Here is a 21593-nt window from a genome sequence, read left to right as displayed (position 1 = left end):
ATATATATATATATTTTTTTATAGGTTATTAAGCTACATCTTTAAGTCTGTGTCATTTATCATGACCTAGAAGCTACGGAGCAGGTTGAGAAAAGTGTGAGCACATTTTTGGTTATTATGGAAAGTGTTTGATTGGTTGACTATAGAGATTATAGCATTAAATGCTACGTATCGTTACTGTAGTGTTTCAACTATCCAGATATATCATGCCATGACTTTAGTATTTCATCTTAAATGACAACATAGAAAGTTTTTAGTTAATATTGACTGAAACAGAACACAGAGGATAAGGGCAAATATATAATAATGCAACTATAGCCTACTGCATATAAGCCCTTCATGCAGTTTTATTTTGCAGGAAAGTTTTTGCTCCCTTCCATCACACTGTAATTCAGGGATCAGTTCTTCAGCTCTTCTACGTCAAACACAGGTGTTTTCAGCTCTAGTTTTGGGGACCCGCTAACTCGCCATCCATCCTTCCGTCTTCTATTTATTTACTACATCCTATCTAATAATTATAATAATCCAGAATACTGATTTTTCTGATCACAGTACACACTGTCCACTGTGTAATAGACCCTCTCAGATGTCTCCAAGCCCACATAAATCAATACTGCTTCTTCCTAATCAGGTGCACAGTGAGCCCTGAGCCTATCCAATGCAGGGATGCTATGCCAATGCTAGGTCATGGTGCCAGTCAATCACAGAATATCACTGCTTTTCATGGATTTAAATGATCCCTGCCCCGGCACACTCGATTTCTCTTCTGAAGAGCTTGATAACTACTTGATGAGCTGGTGTGTTGTCAGCAGTGTTGTGCCAGGAAATAATTTGAAACTGTGTAGTCCATTGGGTCCCCAGAGCTGGAGCTGAGAACATAAAATTCAACTTCTACATGCTTTGCTAATTAGCTGACGAGTTAAATGAGCTGTGTTAAATGAGTTAGTAGAGCCCATAATGAGGCGTGATGATTTCAGACCGTAAAGCTGCAGGTAAGCACATATACTGGCACAGTCTCGTCTCCCAGACTAGCTACATCATGCTGCTCAATTGTACAAAATGTACTTTATAAACTGTGAAAATGTCACCTTGCTGCTTTGTCAAGGTAAACGTCATGGAATACAGAGTTAGATGTTATTTTTTCCTCTCTGGAAGGTTCTGAAACTTTTTTTTTTTAAGTTAAAGCTTTCACCAGAGTAATTGCCTGCTGTACTAGAAGATGTTCTGAAACTGCCTGGTAATTACAATTTGATAACAGTCTGGTGTCTTCCTTTGCTTGGAATGTCTCCCACAGCTTTTAATTCATTACTCAATGCGGGTACAGGGGGAGACAGTCATATTTTTTCATTTTTAATATTTTCAGTTCTGAGTGAATGCCTGTATCTCCGTTGGACGGATTTCTATGTCTGATTGAAAACTTTTCTAATGGTGCAGTTGTTCATCTCTCTTAATTTTGTTCCAGACTGATAAGTCCATTAGTGAAGCTCTCTTTAATAATGTGAATTAAAATCCATGAGCATTTACTTTCAGATGTGGCATGCTTTTATGAAAAATGGCTATAACATAAGCTGCATACAAAGTTAACATATTCATTTGCAGTGACCAAGGTTTTCATGTTACCTTTTTATATTGCTGACATTACATCTTTACACACCTTTGTTGTTTTTAACACTAAAACATTGTGTGAACATTTTATTGACCAATAGATATGACTCTATATTACACAGAATATATTACAATATCTATATTACAAAGAATAAATACTTTTTAGGAGGGTTTTTTGGGGGGAATTCAGTTTTGTTATGAAAATGACAAAGCACAGTTTTGTGCCCAAGTTCTGGATGCATAGGAGAATGATCTATAAAAATATATTTTATGTTTTCTATGTTTTTATTAACATTCACCTATTCCTGCATTTCAGGTCTGCAACATAAAAAAGTTGGGACAGTAAAGCTTTATTACTTTGTATTGTTGCCATTCATTCTCACAACTCTTAAGAGTGTTTAAGCACAGGGGATACAAAGAGTTTTTGCTGTTATTTTTCCTAATTCTATGTGCAAACTTGTCTTAAAGTGAACAATATTCATCATTGTTGCATATTTAATTTTAATATCCTCCACACATAACTGTCTGGATGGTCTTTTCCTATGAATACAGTCACTGATTTTAGTAAACATCTTTTCATTTACATTTACATTTGTCTTGGGGCTCTTATTATGAAAAACAAATTGACGGATTTGAGTATCACCTATCTGGCAGGGCTAACAGCTAACTGGTCATGCTAACGGGTAACTGGGAATGCTAACTTATGGAACGCCAAAAGGCCCAAAAAACGCCTGGACCAGACGCCTTTTATCGAAAAGATCTGTGTGGGTTTTACGCCGTAATATACGCCGTATGATTTCACGACGGCGTTAAAAACACAGCTAAAAGCACAGAAGACGCCGTTTCTCCCGGCGTTTTTCGACCCTTTTGGCGCCCCGTACAGAGCGCCGTTTCATTGCAATGAGACGGCGTAAAAAGCGGCGTTTAGTGTCTCTCTTGACGCCGTAAAAAGCGGCGTTTAATAATAAGATAATGAGCTCCACCTTCCAGTTTTTAATACATTTAAACTCTGTTCAGCCAATGCTCTTACAGAGAGACTCAGTCTAAAGCAATTCACTGCAGATCCGAGCTCCTGAGCTCTTCAGACAAAGTTTTTTAGACACAATTAACAATATGCCATCTATAGACATTCCCGCTGGTGCTCATGCCTTTTATTAGTCTAATATTTATGCTGTATCAATGTAAAAAAAACTCTAGGTTTAGGTGAAAGCAAAATGCTGTGCAGCTTCCCACTTTTTTTTTTATCCAGACGGAAATCACATCATCAGTATATCACACATGAAGAACCCTATTGTTGCAAAAACATCAGGGTTTCAATAAATTAATTTAGTAATTTATTAAATTAGTTACAAATTATATTAGGAAGCTGATTCTTCTTATTTTTATTCTTATTATAATATTATAATTATACAGTATAATTATAATATATTATATTATATAACATTATATATTATAATTATATATTATTATTATTATTATTATTATTATTAGATGTAAATTATTCTTAATTTACTATGAATATTATTGTTTTGTTGTTGTTTAAGCATAATATTATTAATATTAGTTTTTATGCTTCAGCAGATCCGGTATTTTTTCTATTTCCATAAGGAAACAAGTAATGTCATTTACAGACATAGACTTACAAGTTACATATTTATTATATTTATATTTATTATTATATTATATTTACTTCAGTCGCTTAGAAACCTTCATTAAATTATTAATCTGGCTCTTTACTTTGGAAAATCTATTCAATATCCAAACTCATTGGCAAGCCGTGTCCGTTCCTTGAATATTCAGCTGTCGGGGTGTTTTTTTTAAGTGTTTTTTAGTTTATAACTGTATATCTTATAAACATTTACGTTTCCTTACATTTTATGATTACTAACACTCCTGTTATTTAAATCCTTCAAATAATATAAATACTGATACAGTACCTGGCCAAATATTTAAGAGCTAATAAACCAAGAAACTCTTGAAATATAGCAAAATTACCCTATTAGCTACCATTTACCAAACGTAGCCTAAAAAGAAACACACTATTAATTAATAAAATTCATGCACAAGGGGCGTCCCTACTACTATTAATTTTATTTAAAATACATTGAACAGCATAAATATTAGACTAATAAAAGGCATGAGCATCAGCGTGAATGTCTGAAGAAGGTATATTATAAATTTGTAATTAAAAAACTGAAGAGCTCAGGTTCAGGAGCTCGGATCTGCAGTGAATTGCTTTAGACTGAGTCTCTCTGTAAGAGCATTGGCTGAACAGAGTTTAAATGTATTCAAAACTGGAAGGTGGAGCTCATTATCTTATTATTAAACGCCGCTTTTTACGGCGTCAAGAGAGACACTAAAACGCCGCTTTTTTACGCCGTCTCATTGCACTGAGACGGCTCTCTGTACGGGGCGCCAAAAGGGTCGAAAAACGCCGTGGGAAACGGCGTCTTCTGTGCTTTTAGCGGCGTTTTTAACGCCGTCGTGAAATCATACGGCGTCTTGAAATCATACGGCGTATATTACGGCGTCAAACCCACAAAGAACGGCGTATTTTACGATAAAAGGCGTCTGGTCCAGGCGGTTTTTGGGCCTTTTGGCGTTTAATACTAACTGGCGGCGTTATCAGCTAACAGGCGATGCTAACGGTTAACTGGGGATTCTATCTGTTTTCCGAGCTGAATTAATGGCTGATGTTTGGTAACAGATGGATGGCGCCGTGCTGGTAAGATTAGTAAATTCCGGGGTTTGATATGAACTGTGGATTATGGTTATAGTTCACTTCAGTCTTTAGTTATTAACCTCAGAACACTGGACTGCAGCTAGCGGCTTAATGCTAGCTAAAGCCGAACAAAGCATTGTTTATATCTCAATTCTGCGTTGAAGGGCTCTTTATATGCACTGCATAAACACGTGAATACTCAAACATTTTGGTTCACAGTTGTTGCTCCTCTAGAGTGTAATTTAATTGTGGATTCTGCTTTCACAATAATTCACATTAATTAGCGGTTTTATATTAAAAAATACTTAGAGTTTTTTTTTTATTTTTATTTTTTTTATTGGCCGTAAATTGTCCATGTCCCAACTTTGTTTGGAATGTGTTACAGGCCTGAAATCGAGGAATGGATGTTTATTAATAAATAAAATTAAGTTGCTCAGATAGAACTCGAAATATACGGTTCACGCGGCCTGCAATTAAACCAAAGTGGAAGTAAATGTAAGAAACACACAGCCTCGTAAGAAACACTGCGTTGTTTTATTTGCATTTTTCTGATTATGGATTGTACAAATAACGTCATAACATATGTTAGCTTTTTCCAAAGCTATCTTCAATGTGCCAGCCTTTAAAAAAAAGCTAACACCAGAACTGTACAGTAAACTATGAACAGTATAGTATTTAACGTTACAGTTTCCATCCAACAGTAATTAACATTACATAACCAGTGTTTGTTTTAAATATATTTTAATGTTGTACACCATTATGACTTTGTTTCTACACCCATTATCTTATCTTTTTTTTCCAGTTCCAATGTGCATATAGGAACACTTTTAGATCTATAATTAATTATAGACTGTAGACTTGTATCTGTTTCTCTGCATTTTTTAACCTCTTTTCACCCTTTTCTTCAGTGTGCTTCTATAAATGCTCTGTGGAGCTTAAATAATGGATAATAAGTGTAGAAACACACAGGTTGTCACAATATTATGATTTATTGGTGTATATTGTTTATACAAACATAGCAACACTCACTGCCCAGATAAATGGTACCTAATGCTCTTGCACAGAACTGTATTTCCCTGCTATAAGGAGGTGCTCAGTCTCCATGTTGTAGTCAGCACAGCGGCAGATGTAGTTGTGAGGCAGTTCTGTCTCCTTTTAAAGCGGTGCTCCTCTGAGTCATGGTAGCAAAAAATAAGATTTGGTACTGCAGCCCACGTTTCTTCAGCGCAGTGATTGCTGCATTGTTGAAAACCTTGATTTAATTTTGTCAGAGGCATCTTTTATTGCCATCATTGGCCCATTATGTCTCCCTGCCCTCCTCTGACTCTCTCTACCTCACTCTTCCTAATGGCTGTCTTTGTTAAAACATCTCAGAGCGGATGAATGTTGGCTTGATGCGTCCAATAGGCACTTTCCAATGACATTTGATTAGAGTAGGCGACAGTTTGGAGGGAGGCCTGATCTAAATAACAAACAGCACTTAGCGGGGTAATTAAGCCGAGCACATTTAGGATAATGCCTTCACTCAAAAAAATATATATATGTTATGGCAAGCTGTTTTAGCCTAAAATGATACCAGCGGCACAAGTCATTACTAGTGAGAAATGACATTAACGTAATGTAGATTTTATTACAATTCCCTTTTCATATATCAGCTATAAATAATTGTTTAATAATAATATTAAGGAATAATGTCTAGTAATGATGTCAGATAAACAGGTCGAAAAAAGACATTCTGACTAGTTCATTCCTTTTTTACTAGTAAAAATTCTATTTGAAGATATCCAATTATTTGTTTACTAGTAAAAATTCTAATTATTTATGTATATAAATAATATTTATGTATATATTACCCTGTATATATTATATTCTACATATAGATATTTAAAATTACTTTTTTCTAGTATAAATTCTAGTTAGAGATAACTATAATTACTTTTGTACTAGAAAGTATTCTAGTTATAGATATCCAAAAAAAAACTTTAACTGGAGAATATTCTACTTTTAAATTCCCTTTTTGCTAGTAAAATGTCTAGTTATATATACAATTACATCATAGATATCCATAATTCATTTTTTACTAGTAAAACATCTACATGTAGATATCCCGAATTAATTTTCTACTTCTAAAACATATTGTTATATATATATATCTACAATTACTTTTTTATTACTAAAAAGTAGTTATAGATATCCATTTTTAATTTTGTACTAGTAAAAATATCGTTATAGATATCTAGAACTATTTTTCTCTTTTTTAAAATTCTAGTTATAGATATGTATACGTTTATTTACTAATAAGAATTCTATTTATAGGTATCTCCACTGTAAATATGAAAGCTATACCTAAAAAGATTTAGATTTCAATAATATAATAACTAATCAAACCTGAATCTAAAGCTGCATATCTATACACATTTCTATTAGTTAAAACTAATTTATAGATATCTTGAATTATTATTTTTATGAGACTTTAAGATATTTAATTTAGTGATATTTGCACCTTGTACTTTTTATTAGTCAGAATTGCAGTAAGGATATATAAAAATGACTTGGCTTTATTCATCTGTAGATATATTTACTATTACAAAATTGGAGTTTAAAACTAAAGTCTAGTAAAATCTGAAGTCATTCAAAAACTATGATTTTACTGTTAAAACTAAGTGTCATTTTAGACTAAAACAGCTTGCTGTAGTCTTTGTGGTTTGTGGCAACTCTTGAAATGAAATCAGTGGGAGACTATATTGTTTCTAGTACCTGTCTAGTCTTGCTGCACGCATTTGTTTGAAGAGGATGAGCTGGAAGGTCTCCCTCTCTTTGTAACAGATTGCACAGACTATTATGTAACTGAAAATCAGTGAAATTACATAATTGTTGTTTTATTTGTTTAATTATTTCTAATTTGAACAGGAAAGTAAGCAGTTTATAGGTGTATAGTTAGAGCTTATTGGGTTGACTTGTGTCTCCAATCTGAGTCCATTCACCAGTGGTAGTGACTGATGAAAAAGAGAACATGAAGTACCACAGCTAGATAGATTTTAGATTTTTTTTTCTATTGCCAAGGACAGCTTTTAAAAAAGCCACAAAAGCAAGGTCACAGTGTGAAACTCTCTATGGTAGAGGTAACTTCAGTTCATAGATCCTGGAGGCTGTAGTAGAAGTAGTCTACCTAGAAGTGAACGCACTCAGAGGAAATACAGTATTTTTGCAGGCTTAAACAGTAAATCACTCGAAGGCAATCAGGTGAATTGTTTCTTAAGCGTACCTCTATCAGTCAGTGCGATCGGAGGCGTCCAACTCAATTCAAACAAATCATTATAATGACTGAAGGTGGAGTGGGAATTACAACACTGAGTATTCCTGTCCCACGCTGTTTGAGTTTTTTTTTTCTTTTTGAATGTAGTCTGCCGTGCTTCTATTTTCACCCGTGTTTTGAAATACTTTGGTCTGTGTTTTCCTCTGTTTTAATTTCTCCTCCGTTCCAGAGCGAGAGCGAGGCAAAAGGCAGAGGTGTAAAGTGTCGTTCCTCTGCCAGCATGTTGCTAAGCAACCAAAACAGAGCCCACTGATTCTGTTTACATAGAATAATAAAAGTGAACGGCAGACATCCATCTATCCATCCATCCATCCATCCATCCACACATCCACCCATACATTTATACATCCAGCTCACAGACCTCTCACATTCACCTCACCATCATCAGTGGATCATGTCCCCCAAATAAATACCCCATAAGCACATCATATCATACATCCTGCTCTGAAGGTCACACAGTCACTGCACTGACACCTTTTTCCTTCTCTTTATTTTTATTTTTATGACATTTGTTATGCTGGAAACACATTACTATTTTGTTCTGTCAATCAGAAAATGTTGTATTGATGGTCTCTTTTTGAGGATGCCACTTCCTATCCATTTCGAAGTCTCAGCTAACAGGGTGTTATTTAGGGCTGTAGTTTACAAGCTGGTTCTCTGGGATACTCTTAACTATCAGCATTTTCACTTTTAAAGTGACAATCTGCCCCATCATCTTCAGAACACTGATAACCAATTTTAGAACCACTGAAATGAAATGTTCTAAAGGAATGGTGTGTGACCTTGAGACAAAATTTGGTCTTTTGGAGAGAGGCAAAGTACAATCATGGCAAAAAAAAAAATACTATTATTGAAATATTATTCTAAGAATTAGTGATGGGTCGATCCACTTTTTTCAGTTCAGATCCGATTCCGATACAAGTTACCGACACAAGGGCTCGTTTAATCTATTATTATATGTACTATGTTTAATTAAGAATACATAATGAGGCAGAAATAGACCACACAGCACTTAGAAGAAGAGTATACACAAGTGCATTTAAAGTAAATGCGTTCCAAAGTCATTTATGTGTCACACTTTATAGTTTTCTTTTAAATTGAATGTTTACAATTACAAAACTACAAAACTAAAATAAACATGTATTTATGTATCCAAAACCTTTCAAATATTTTAAACAAAACAATACAATTGGCTGCATGATCTAAAGAGGTCAAGTATTTGGGCAGCTGCAGCAACAACTGTGGAAGGATTTCAAATTAAAACTTTGAAATAAAGTGTAAAGTGATTGGTCGTCGAGTTTGATAAACTTGAGCAACTTCTCTGTGATACCTTTTAAGCCTTTAAGCTCTCTGTTGGAGTTTAGCACATTTCTGAAATGCCACAGTGAGAGTCTGCTGCCTCGTGGTGTCCTCCTGTTGGCTTGCTCCTCCTGGTATTCTGCGATGTGAAACTTCAATTAAATTTATCGTGTTATAAAATGCTGGTGTAGTTCCACTGCTCGGGGACGCTGACTTTAAGCTAAAGCTGCAGGGGGTTCAGGATAAATCGAATCGGTGATGGGTTTCTAATTAAGGTTACAGCAGGTTTATTGTCCAGCTCAAGTTGTGGACTGGAATATGGATCGGCCGTGCTCGCCCGATATCCGATATGATAATTCCATCAATATCGGCCCAGATACAGATATTGTATCAGATCGGTCCCATCTCTAATAAGAATGAACTTTTTCCCAACTTCCCTGTACTTGTTTGAAGTGATTTAATATACTAAAAGTGTGTTATTGTATTGACAAATAATTTTGCTTTATTCAAGAGAAATAATGCTTAAACAAGCTAAAATATTTGCGAATGGAATGACAATTTCAGCTGATTAAATTGCTTAAATAAGGACATATGTTAGAAATACGTAAAAAATATTTTTGAGATTAGCTATTTAATCTATATTTGAGAGGATTTTGCTAATTTAAAATTTTTCAGTGCTATTTTCAGTGTTTGTGGTGGAATAAGAGACAACATGAAAAACATGGTTTAGAACTGAATTTGAAAAGGGCAATTTTTTTCATTAAGAGGGCATGTATTTATGTATTTATTGCTAACTGTGCATCCTACAATGTCAGAAACCGTAATGAGCAGGTCTGTATGAAAAAAATCAAAGAACTACACATTGATTGAGGCAAATGTGTGAGTATTAAGGCCTGCAGTTTTGCCCTTTATTACCTTTTAGTTCCAGTGCAAAGCTAAAAATCACACAGCTTATGAGATGAGGCATGACTACCTATTTGCTATAGGGGAATGGGAATGTTTGTGTTACTTTTAACAAAACTATTCTTTAAAAAACAACCTGTACATTCACAGGCCAGGTTTTTCTTCCTTTCACATGAATTGTGAAGGGCAAATTGTGAATGTAAATGCCATGAAATGTTTACATATATTGCAGTACTTTGTGCTAAATCATAGCTGCTATGTATTGATTACCATTTCTGTATGTGAGGAACCTTTTTCTTTCTTTTTTGTTTTGAAACATCGACTGGACTGACTGACGTCAGTCGAAACTGTCTACATCCATAACAATAAAATTAGTGATGAAATGAAAAGAAGTGATTTGGACGCGTGAACTAATTGGAGGGTTTTTGAAATCTTTTATTAACATACAGAAGCACAGCATGTCACAAAAGATCTTGTGCTTGATTCAAAAACAGCAAGTGAGAAGCGGACGGAAAAAGGGAAGAGAACAAAAATAATAAAAAAAGAGAGAGAGAGATACTTCAGGAGTTGCTAAGCCTTGCTTCAGGGACAAAAGGGGGGAATTGTAGTAGTATAGCAGTAGTAATAGTAGCAATAGTAGTGGTAATAGTAGGCTAGTCTCCTAGTAGTGTGAGAGGGAGAAAGAGAATAAGAATCACTACTAAGGAGGTTGGAGGGTGAAGAGTACATTAAAATCATGTCAAAAGGGCCTCGGTTACTGTTAAAGATGCGGGTCGGCTCCCCTCAAAAGTCCACTTTCGTGTAAAACACCCCCTCGTCCAGTCCAATGCCAGTATTTGTGTTACAGGCGATTTACGGAATCACAGTACTGCAGTGACAGTACGGAAATTAGAATTAGAGCTATTTACAAAAAAAAACAAAACAATACTACATTGGTTTAGTATTATTGCTCGTTATTTCACCCAGAACTTTTATGACAAAGAAAAAAAAACTTCCTAAACATAAAAACGAGACCTAGGATCTCTGTATTGACGTGTGCAACAACGGTTAAAAAATACAACAATACAGAAGACTGACTACAGTCAAAGCAATGGAAGGAAATTAGTAGGATATTAACATAAGGAACACGTGGTTTAAATAAATGGAAATGTGTAATGTGTTATATAATGTGTAATGTTAGCAAGATTACTTGAGTTTGAGTTAATCTCTGTCAGTTTATGGTTTGGAATGAAGGAATTTCACATCATTTTTCAACCTAATCTTCTGAATTTACTTAAAATGCTACATTTACTGAATTCTGAAAGTTGTTTAGCAGGGGTACCAATAGCTTCGCTGTAATTTCTGTCTGAATCAGGTTGTGTTTTTCTCCTTTATATTCTAAAATAATTACAGACAGGGACGCATTGGTTATTGTTGCTGCATCCAGATTCACATTCTTGTTTTGCAGGCAGATTTTGCCTCATGTTGGAAGTTTAGAAGTAAAATAATGCTGCATTCATGAGTTCCTGACTGAGTTCGCACTTGGAAATTAGCTGGTGTAGCGTCCACCATCTTGCTCTAAAAACAAAGGCCTTAAAATGATGTTCTTTACAAGTAGGATCTTCTAACTTAGCACATAAACTGTAATGGACCATAAAATACAGTACAGAACAATGGTTTTAGGTTGAAAAATGATGCGTCTTCCTTTACAGTTAGTATCCACTGCCAGTTACCATCTATCCATTTAGCACCTCCCTTTTCTAATGCATGAAGTGAGGGTTAAATAAAGTAAATCAAGGGAATGACCTCTCTTTGGATTAGGGAGCTAAAAACATGAAAGTAAATACAAAACCAAAAATACCCATTACAGTAAATTTACTCTCCTATAAAACCTTAGCACAAGATGTATACACACATACACACACACATAATCTATTCACATATGAATATAAACAAATGTGCATAAAACAAATTCCCCAACTGTGTCTTCTAAAATAGTTATTGCCTAAGTTACTTGGCGAATTAATGCTAATGCTATCGCAACAAAACCCCCAAAAATTCATAATACCATGTTGTATACATTGTTTCATATGTAGTCAAAATATACATATGCCACCTGATTCTAAGTCCTTAAGATCTTCTATATCAACACAATAGTGTGAAAAACATCAAGATATCCAAAAACGATTGGCACAACACAAAAATAGTCTCAGATTGCCCCTTCTTTTATGTTTACTTCTCTAAAAATAATCACTTAATTTGAGTATACTGGCACCGACCAAACTCTAACCCAGGTCTCGCTAATCCTGACACTCTCTACCTATATAGTGTAAGACTGAGATAAACAGAATTAGAATGGGTAGACGCTCTAATACAACAGTTTCAACCAGTCTGTGGTTGGTGTGTGTGTGTGTTTGCTCCTGTCTGCTCATTCTGATTCTATGTTTGAACAGTCAGAGACCAAAGAAGTTGTCAAACCAAGGCAGCTCTAGGCAGAAATTCCACAAAAAAAAACCATCTGATTGAAACAGAAACAGGCAAGGCTCCCGTTACTCGCCTGAGCAACTAATAGGTGAAGTACTGCACTACCTTGGCCTAGAGCTATGCACCATCGAGGGTTCATGTCCTTTTGACATTCAGACATGTGACTAAAAAAAAAAACAAAAAAAAAACAGGATGCTCTAACTGCTACTTGGTCACACCTGTTAGGCACAGGGAGTCAATACAACACAGGTGAGCACTAAATACACACTGTGCTATAGTCTGCATAGCAAAAAAGAGAAAAGAAATAAATAAGAAACACACATACAGCCCCTGCACGCTCATGCTAACTAACCACGAGCACTTAAACCCGTTGGCATCTTTAACAATAACCCATCCTTTTTTAAGTGGCTAAGATTTTTTGTTTGTTTGTTTGTTTTCCTAAAACAACATACAGATTTTCTGATGCAAGACTTGTAATAATAACCTGTAACTTGTAAAAGTGTTTTTTTTTTTTTCTTCTTCCTCTTCCTTGAAGATGCAGGGCACTCCCCTCTACCGCTCTTAATCGTCATCGTCCATCACGGGGTCAGTGTCCCAGCATGTGATGTCAATTTCTGTGGTAAGAAAAACAACAGAGAAGTTTAAATTTAATAACAAATCCAGATTGGCAGGAGAAACTGTGACGCAATATACTACATTAGTCTCACTGGCTGGTGTTAATAACATCTAATGGCCCCGGGAGACATAAATCTCAAACTTGTGGGGCATTAAAGACTACATAACAAGAATCTAGAAGCCATGTTTTACCACTCGTGTTTCCAAATGAAATGTAACATTATTAAATAATATAAATCAATCATGTATAATGATTTATATTGAATGTACTATGGACTACCAGTAATTTAATTTAAACTTGACTTGACCACTATAGTTGATCTTAAAAATCTAAAAAAGTATTAAAAGTCTTGGTTTTTACTTGAACTCAACTAATAAAAGTCTTGTTTTTTAATCGGACTCAAATACTAAAAAAAAGCCAGTTTTGACTGACTACTAAAAAGTCTTGATTTTGACTCGTACTCAACTACTAAAAAAAACGTCTCGGATTTGATATGGACTCGACTACTAATTATTGGCTTTGACATTCAGTAAATACAGTTATACCTGTTTATGGGAGTACAGTTAACACTAGTGTTACAGTATTCCAGTCCTGTCGAGGCCATAAACAAAGCCTTTTCTTGCATTTGTTATTTATGTATTTTTTGATCATTGTTTCCATCTGAATTTCTCACACTGAATCTAATGGCCCCGGGAGACATAAATCTCAATCTCACAAGGTCTCACCTGGTGGTTTGTTATAAAATACTGGCGTGGGGTTGACTTTTGCTGAGCACTCGTCAGACTGAGCAAAATCCTCCTCCTGAGACTGGCTGAAGTAGCCTTCACTCGCCTGTTTAAAAGAGTAAACACACAAATGCTTAAGTCTGCATTCAAACATCATTCAGACTTCAGGCAGAATTCAGACTCCAGGCCTCAGTGAGTAAACAGCATATTCTCTTGCAGGTTAATGAACTGCCTCATGCTTCGCTGCATTGCTTGTGTTTGCTGAGCACACAGACAGCTCCACCATTACAGAATATGATTTGTTGCCATCTAGTGGCAAAGTAAATAACTTGCCTAATTCATTTAAGCTTTGAGAGAAGAAAAATGTGACATTTAATAACTATAAAGGAGCACCTCCATAGAAATATAATGACAGGCTCCAGTCCTGTATCTGTTTCTCTGCATACTCTTTATCCTCCTCCTTTCATCGAGTTCGTCAGTGATCTGGACCCCACAGGACCACCACAGAGTGGGTACTATTTATTTTTATAAGCACTGCTGTGACACTGGCATGGTTACGGAAGGTTATTTATTGCTGTACTGGTTAGGGCTGCAATGAATATTCGATATAATCTCCACTGTTGATTAGAAAAATTATTGATACCAAATGTTCATTGTCGATTAATCGTTAATTTGTTGCACTTCACAATTTACTGTGGACAGAAACACAATGGGAGAAGTGTAATGGGCTCAATCACATTGTTTACACGCAGGGGCCCGCGCACAACAGATTACACTTTTCCTTACTAAATAGCAGCACTTTCCACATTTAAAATTGCATTTTAGCTGTTTCTATCATGTTGAAACAGGAGCTGTACCCATAGCAAGCAAATATGGATGGAATGACAGAAATAATCGTTGACTAATCGTCTATTCTATACTACCAAAATAATCATCAGTTGCAGCCCTAGTACTGGTACACATGGATCAAACACAGCAGTGCTGCTGGAGTTTTTAAACACCTCAGTGTCACTGCTGAACTGAGAACAGTTCACCAATCAGAAATATCCAGCCAGCAGTGTGTTAAAGCAGTTCTGATAAATAATAATACCTGCTCTGTGGAGGTCTTTTGGAGTCCTTATCATTGTAGTACAGGCTGAATTGTAGATAATAATCTATGCAGAGGAAATGCTGACAAAATGGACTTTAAAAATGTATGTATAACCATTTAGATATGACTTTGCATATTAAACCACAAACAATAGGAAAATGTAAAGCTAGAAAGATATCTAAAATGATTCCTTTAAAAAATATATTTCTTTCCAGCTTTAAATATGTTATTGTTTTGGTCTGCGCTGACCTGAGTCCCTTCTTTGAGCAGCGTGTCTCCGTTAGTCATCAGAAGTTGGCTATCATCCAGCTCCTGGCTGTCAGTGCCTGAGGCATGCTGCAGGGCCTGCTGGTAGCTTAGGGTCATCTGGTGGGGTCCGGCCACGTCCACCAGGCTGGAGGGGTCATCCTCAGGCCCGGGGCAGAAGGTGGTGTCTGGCGTCTCGTCGAAGCTGAGCAGAGGCTGGGGCAGATTGGGGGAGGAGGCGGCTTCCGCAGGCTCCGGGACGTCACCCATCAGGTCCATGATGTGAGTGGCCTGGGACGGGGCGACAGCAGGCGCCGGGCTGCTCTCCCACAGGTCCAGCAGACTGTCCTCTGAGGGGTCTGTGGAGCGGGTCTGAGGGGCCACACTCTGAACCGGTTTGGTGGGGCCAGACTCCTGCACTGGGGAACGCTGGGGGGATTCCGGGGCTGCAGGAAAGCATAGGACAGTTTATGAATTGCTTATACATTAGACTATGGGGCATTAAAGACTACATAACAAGAATCTAGATGCCATGTTTTACAACTGGTGTTTTCAAAAACTTAGTAAATACAGTTATACAGTTTTAGTCCTGTTTATGGGAGTACAGTTAACATCATAAAAGTTTTTTCTTGCATTTATTATTGAAGTATTTTTGATCATTGTTGCCATCTTAATTTCTCACATTGAATTTATTCTTTTTGGCAAGACTATAATATATAATATTACTGATAATAATAAAATATATGTTAATTTTATTTACAAAATACGAAATGTAACATTATTTAATAATATAACTCAATCATGTATAATGATTTATATAGAATGTACTATGGACTACCTGTAAATCATTTTCTTTGTTTTAATTTTACATTATAGAAATTGTTTTAAGCTGGACTCGACCGCTATAGTTCTTGAGCTTGACTACTAAAAGTTTCAGTTACTTAACTACTAAAAAAAACTCTGGTATTGACTTAGACTTGACACCTAAAAAAAGTCTCAGTTTTGATTCGACTATTAAAAGTCTCAAATTTGATATGGATTTGACAACTAATTCTTGGCTTTGACTTAGACTCGACTACTAAAATTCTTGGTTTTAAATCGGACTCGACTACTAAAAAATTCTCAGTTTTGACTTGGACTTCATTACTACGATTTATTTGATTGGTTGATTGATTACTAAAAATCTTTGTGATTTGGACTAGACTATTAAAGGTGTTGGTCTTATTCTGACTCGACTTCTAACACTCTTGGATTTTGGCTCTGTTTGATATGTCCTTTATTGGTCTTGACCTAAGCATGGCTCTTGAGGTCTTGACTTCAACGCTAGCTGACATTTTGGTGCCCAACAGTCTACAGTATTATGAATCTCGAACATTTCTAGGATACTGAATGAAACAATTGTCACTCTGTAGTATTCAGTTTATTTTCCTTCATCTTGAGGCAGCGCTGATGGCGTTATAAAAGATATTTACCGGCGTGTGTCCTTCCTGTTCTGATAATGAACAGTAATTTAAGTCCCAGCAGAGCACTTTACCACAGGACACCAAACTGTGCAGCCGGGGCACGCAAACAAGTGCTGAGAAAGCCAGTGAACTGTGAAAGCAAATGAAGCCTCTGCAAACAAATGAGTCCCAGGCCATGTCATTTAGGCCTGTTTGCTGGAGAGAGATGATCATGGAGAAGGGGAGCAATAACATCCTCCCAGCTGTGGAGCTTATTAAGTAGACTGGAGGAAGATTCATATGTCCTGGAGAGTCTCCACTAACTAATCAACCCCACCCCAGGAGGCCTCCGTGAGATTTTCACATAAACTGCTTAAGTACTTAACATGTAAAGTGCTTACGACGTCTTTATCACAAGAAGCAGATGTATCTGGTATTCCAGATATGAATGTCTGTTTCTGGAGATTTTCGTTTCCTTTAAAACTGTAAGGAAAGATGATGTTCTAGGCCTTGGATCACTGCTCCACCTCACTGTAGGCTTCAGATTGATCAGATTCTGTGTTATTGCCTTTTTATTGAAAAGCAAACAATATCCAACCTCTACAAGCAGGGGACATGCCAAAAATGATGATGCTGAGAATTTAATATAGCATTTTGTTGATACAGCTGTTTTGCCACAGTTGGACCAGGTCAAAAAAAGAGTAATACAACACAAAAGGTTAAGTTTCAGCAGTACTAAGGGACAGTGAGGGGTTTCATGTGAAAAGGTTTTCTCACATTAATATCTGACCAGTATGTTCTGTGTTACTGCTGCAATCTTTTGCAAGAAAAAGCAAAAATATACTGACCTGTTTACACCAGGCCAATTCATATAATTCAGTATTTGGGAGGAGTTTCCGTTGATAAATGCATCTTGGGGAGACGGCTACATTTACTCTGCAATAACATGTCATTTCTTGTTTTGAATGTATCTTTGGTGTTGTTTATGTGAATTGGCCTTTTACGTAAACAGCTCTGGAAAAAATAAGAGACCACTTAAAAATGATGGGTTTCTTTGATTTTACCACATTGAAAACCTCTGGAATATAATCAAGAGGAAGATGGATGATCAGAAACCATCAAACCAAGCTGAACTGCTTGAATTTTTGCACCAGGAGTGGTATAAAGTTATCCAAAAGCAGTGTGTAAGACTGGTGGAGGAGAACATGCCAAGATGCATGAAAACTGTGATTAAAAAACAGGGTTATTCCACCAAATATTGATTTCTGAACTCTTAAAACATTATAAATATGTACTTGATTTCTTTGCATTATTTAAGGTCTGAAATCTTTTTTTGATATTTTAGCCATTTTCTAGTTTCTGCATCTTTTTTTGTTATTTTAGCCATTTTCTAGTTTCAAGTTAGTGCAAATAAATGCTCTAAATGACAATATTTTTTATTTAGAATTTGGGAGAAATGTTGTCTGTAGTTTATAGAAAAAACAACAATGTTCATTTTACTTAAACATATAAATAAATATAAATAAATAAACATATAAATAGCAAAATCAGAAAAAAATGATTCAGAAACTGAAGTGGTCTCTTAATTATTTTCCAGAGCTGTAAATGTATGTACTCTTCTTTTATACACTATATCTAAATTTTACTGGATGTACATTGATGCAAAAATGTAATGAGAAAAAAAATACATTATTTTGCATGTTTGTCAGTGTGAACATCATATGAGTGAACATTTCAGCACCATCACCTCAAAACAACTTCCTGCATCCTGTTGCATCACAGGAAAACCTTGATCAAATATCGTCACATTGTAAAATTAAAAACATGAATCTCCAAACAGCAACTTGACAGGAGCAAGATAAAAACCTTCTTAATTTTCAAAGCACGTCTGTGGAAAAAAAAAATCTGATAATTTTTACAGGTAATTTTGGAGGAATTATGCAGTAAACTTAAAATCATCAAAGATACTAATTTTTCATTCACTGTGTGCATTCCTGAAAAGCAAATTCTGGTGCAAGTCCTTACCCCACTCTTTACAGCTGCTATCCTCTTTTTCTTCCTGAATGGCGATTTTGGGAATAGGCGTGGGGGACACAGCAGCCATGTTGCGCTCTGGAACGCCTTCATCAAAGTCATCTGAGACATTAGAGGGAGAGTGAACTTTCAGTAAGAGGCCACCAGACGACAACAACAACAGCCCACCCACAAACACCCAGTGCACACGCACCAGTCACAACATTACCACAGCACTGAGGAGGATGATTACAAACAGTCTGCACAGCACACCAGCTATTCACAACAGCAGCAGGACGCATGTGTATTCTCTGTCACAGTGTCTCCGGCCCTCTCCAGCGAGTGTTTCACGCAGCACAATTCAAACGTGCCAGAAAGAAAAGATTTAAAATGATATATAATATGACTGAAAGCATGCAGGAAGCGGATGTAATAGCCAGAAGGTGAGAAAAAATGCTGATTTAATAATAACAGAGATACACATCAATGAAATTGACTTTCCATCCAGTGTGTTAACTTGGAAAAATGAGGTACTGATGCCTTGTATTTCCTAAAGACTCATTTCTGAATAGGTCTGCTTAAAAGAAAACACGAAAGACAAACAGTCAGTGAGAAATAAAAGGCTCAAAAATGAAATGATAATGATATCAACGATTCCTGAAGTGGTCATGCAAACAGGCTTATCATTGTTGTCAATCTTCTCAACATCCAATACAAAATGTATGGTTTACTCCACAAATAATAAGAAAATAGATTACTTAGTACTGGAATTATACTTAAACCAGTTCTTACAAATGTTTTTGAATTTAGGTGTTAAAGAAATAATTGATATGAGAACCTGACATACACACGTCAAATACGTCAAATCAGAATATTAATTGAGCTCTTCAACAAAAAAACTGTTCTTTTTTATTTTATTTTATACATTAGAAAAACTTGCAATAGTAAATATATGATGATTCATTTCTTCCAAAAGGGAGAAATTGATGATGCATGTTTATTCTTTTGAAGAGCTCAATTACAGACTGCAGTTCTTACACGACTATGATTTGAAAATATTAACATTTATTAGGTACACCTTCCTAGTACCAGGTTGGACCTCCCTTTGCCTTCAGAACTGCCGTAATTCTTTGTAGCATAGATTCAACAAGGTACCGGAAACATTCCTCAGAGGGTCTGGTCCATATTCATATGATAGCATCCCACAGTTGCTGCGCATCCATGATGCGAATCTCCTGTTCCACCACATCCCAAAGCTGCTCTATTGGATTGCGATCTGTTGACTGTGGAGGCCATTCCAGTACAGTGAACTCATTGTCGTGTTCAAGAAACCAACCAGTCTAAGATGAGTTCACGCTTTATGACATGGAGCATTATCCTGCTGAAAGTAGCATCAGAAGATGGTACACTGTGGTCATAAAGGGATGGATATGGTCAGCAACAATACTCTGGCTGTGGCATTGACACTATGTTCAATTGGTATTAAATGGTCCCAAAATGTGCCAGGAATATATCCCCCACACCATTTCAGCACCTCCACCACCAGCCTGAACCGTTGATACAAGGCAGAATTGATCCATGCTTTCATGTTGTTGACGCCAAATTCTGACCCTACCATCCGAATGTCGCAGCAGAAATTGAGACTCATAAGACCAGGTAACGTTTTTCCAATCTTCTATTGTCCAATTTTGGTGAGCCTCTGTGAATTGTAGCCTCAGTTTTCTGTTTTTAGCTGACAGGAGTGGCACCCGGTGTGATCTTCTGCTGCTGTAGCCCATCCGCCTTAAGGTTTGACATGTTATGTCTTAATGAGCAGTTGGACAGGTGTACCTAATAAATTGGCTGGTGAGTGTACAGTACCAACAGTGTCTTGATGGCAGCGTTCTGTGGGCAGTGTTTTGTGATCACTGAATATTTTTTTTACATCTAAAAGGTGGAGCAGCTAGCCAGGAGTGTCTAATAGAATGAACAGCGAGTGGACACAGTGTTTAAGAACTCCAGCAGCACTGCTAGGTCTGATCCAGAAGAGATTATCATAATTATTATTAAATCTCTGATTCCAAACATTTAAACAGCAGTGTAAATCCTGCAAGAGAATGCCAGCCTTATTAATCTGTTGTGAGAAGACACAGAAAGTGTGTTACTGCTGTGTGTGTTGGGACAAGTTTACGTAACAGAGAACACAACATCTCCTGGTGAACTCGGACAACACCAGGTGAAGTCCACAGAGGTCACAGACACAGTCCACAGTTACACAGGGCCCACAGAGAGCACAAAGAGCACAGACGCAGGCAGAGCCGCGCTACACACACTCACGGGTCAGGAGTACACGGAGGGGAAGCGCAGGCAAAGGCCATCGCCATCCGTTGCAGGAAGCATGGCAGAAGGAGGGGAAGCCAGGGGAAACATTTGTGAGATTCAACAGGAAACTGGCCTCCCTGTTCTACCAAATCAACTTCTGATATCCAAGCATGGTGACTGGATTACAATCTGGAGAACTGATCTGTACAAATGATTGCTACATTTGTTTTCCATTTATATATTTATTGGCTTAATAGTATAGTTCAGGGCTTTTTAAATGTATGGGCACATAGACTTTCACCCTACAGAAGTTACTGTGAATAGTCAAGTAAGTAGAAATGTACCAAAAATCACCCAAAAGGCATATTATTACTTGTTCTAGCGCTGCTGCTAACCGTGGCTAGCACTTCTGCTAACCCTGCCTTTAAAAATATTGGAAATCTAAGCTTACTTTAAACGGAAGCACATTTCTCAAAATTTTCAAAATGTATTTTTTAAGAGTTACAGTTTTGTTTACTTAGGCGCTTTCCCCCAGCCTCCCCATTAGAAGGGAAATAAGGTGTCATTTACTTGCTTAGCTATTCACAGTAACAGACATTTTGATCAGGGATTTTAACTGTAGAAGTCTGTCAATTTTTTTAAAGTTCTGTTTTTTAAAACCTAGCCTTCACATGTATTGAAACAAAAAGTAAATCAGTAGAGTCGCCCAATTTCTCTCTACAGCACCACAAATCACTACATACCACAAGTCCATGATAACTGCTTCTAAAAAGAAAAGTAAAAAAAAAAAAGAAATGCTTCTCCACAAAGTACACAGCTCGAAAGACAACAAGTATAGCACACACATACTGA

The 21593-nt window shown here is 36.5% G+C and overlaps 1 protein-coding gene across 5 annotated transcripts in view; it reads right to left on the bottom strand.

The window, feature by feature from the left end:
- Window positions 1–10259: 10259 nt before the first annotated feature.
- Window positions 10260–21593, bottom strand: part of dbn1 (drebrin 1) — a 102933-nt gene continuing 91599 nt past the window's right edge. For 3 of the 5 annotated variants that reach the window (XM_007244429.4, XM_007244431.4, XM_049466192.1), the window contains 4 exons: window positions 18453–18563; window positions 14989–15431; window positions 13650–13755; window positions 10260–12922 (listed from right to left, as the gene is read on the bottom strand). In XM_007244429.4, the coding sequence (XP_007244491.3) occupies window positions 12870–12922; window positions 13650–13755; window positions 14989–15431; window positions 18453–18563 (713 nt within the window). In that variant the 3' untranslated portion in view covers window positions 10260–12869. The remainder of the gene's footprint in view (window positions 12923–13649; window positions 13756–14988; window positions 15432–18452; window positions 18564–21593) is intronic. The other 2 variants (XM_049466191.1, XM_049466193.1) reach the window with 1 other exon arrangement.

This window comes from Astyanax mexicanus, chromosome 17, assembly GCF_023375975.1.
Source record: "Astyanax mexicanus isolate ESR-SI-001 chromosome 17, AstMex3_surface, whole genome shotgun sequence".
Classification (NCBI taxonomy): domain Eukaryota; kingdom Metazoa; phylum Chordata; class Actinopteri; order Characiformes; family Acestrorhamphidae; genus Astyanax; species Astyanax mexicanus.
The sequence above is the reverse complement of the archived record's forward strand: the minus strand, read 5'-3'. Positions and strand labels throughout refer to the sequence as shown.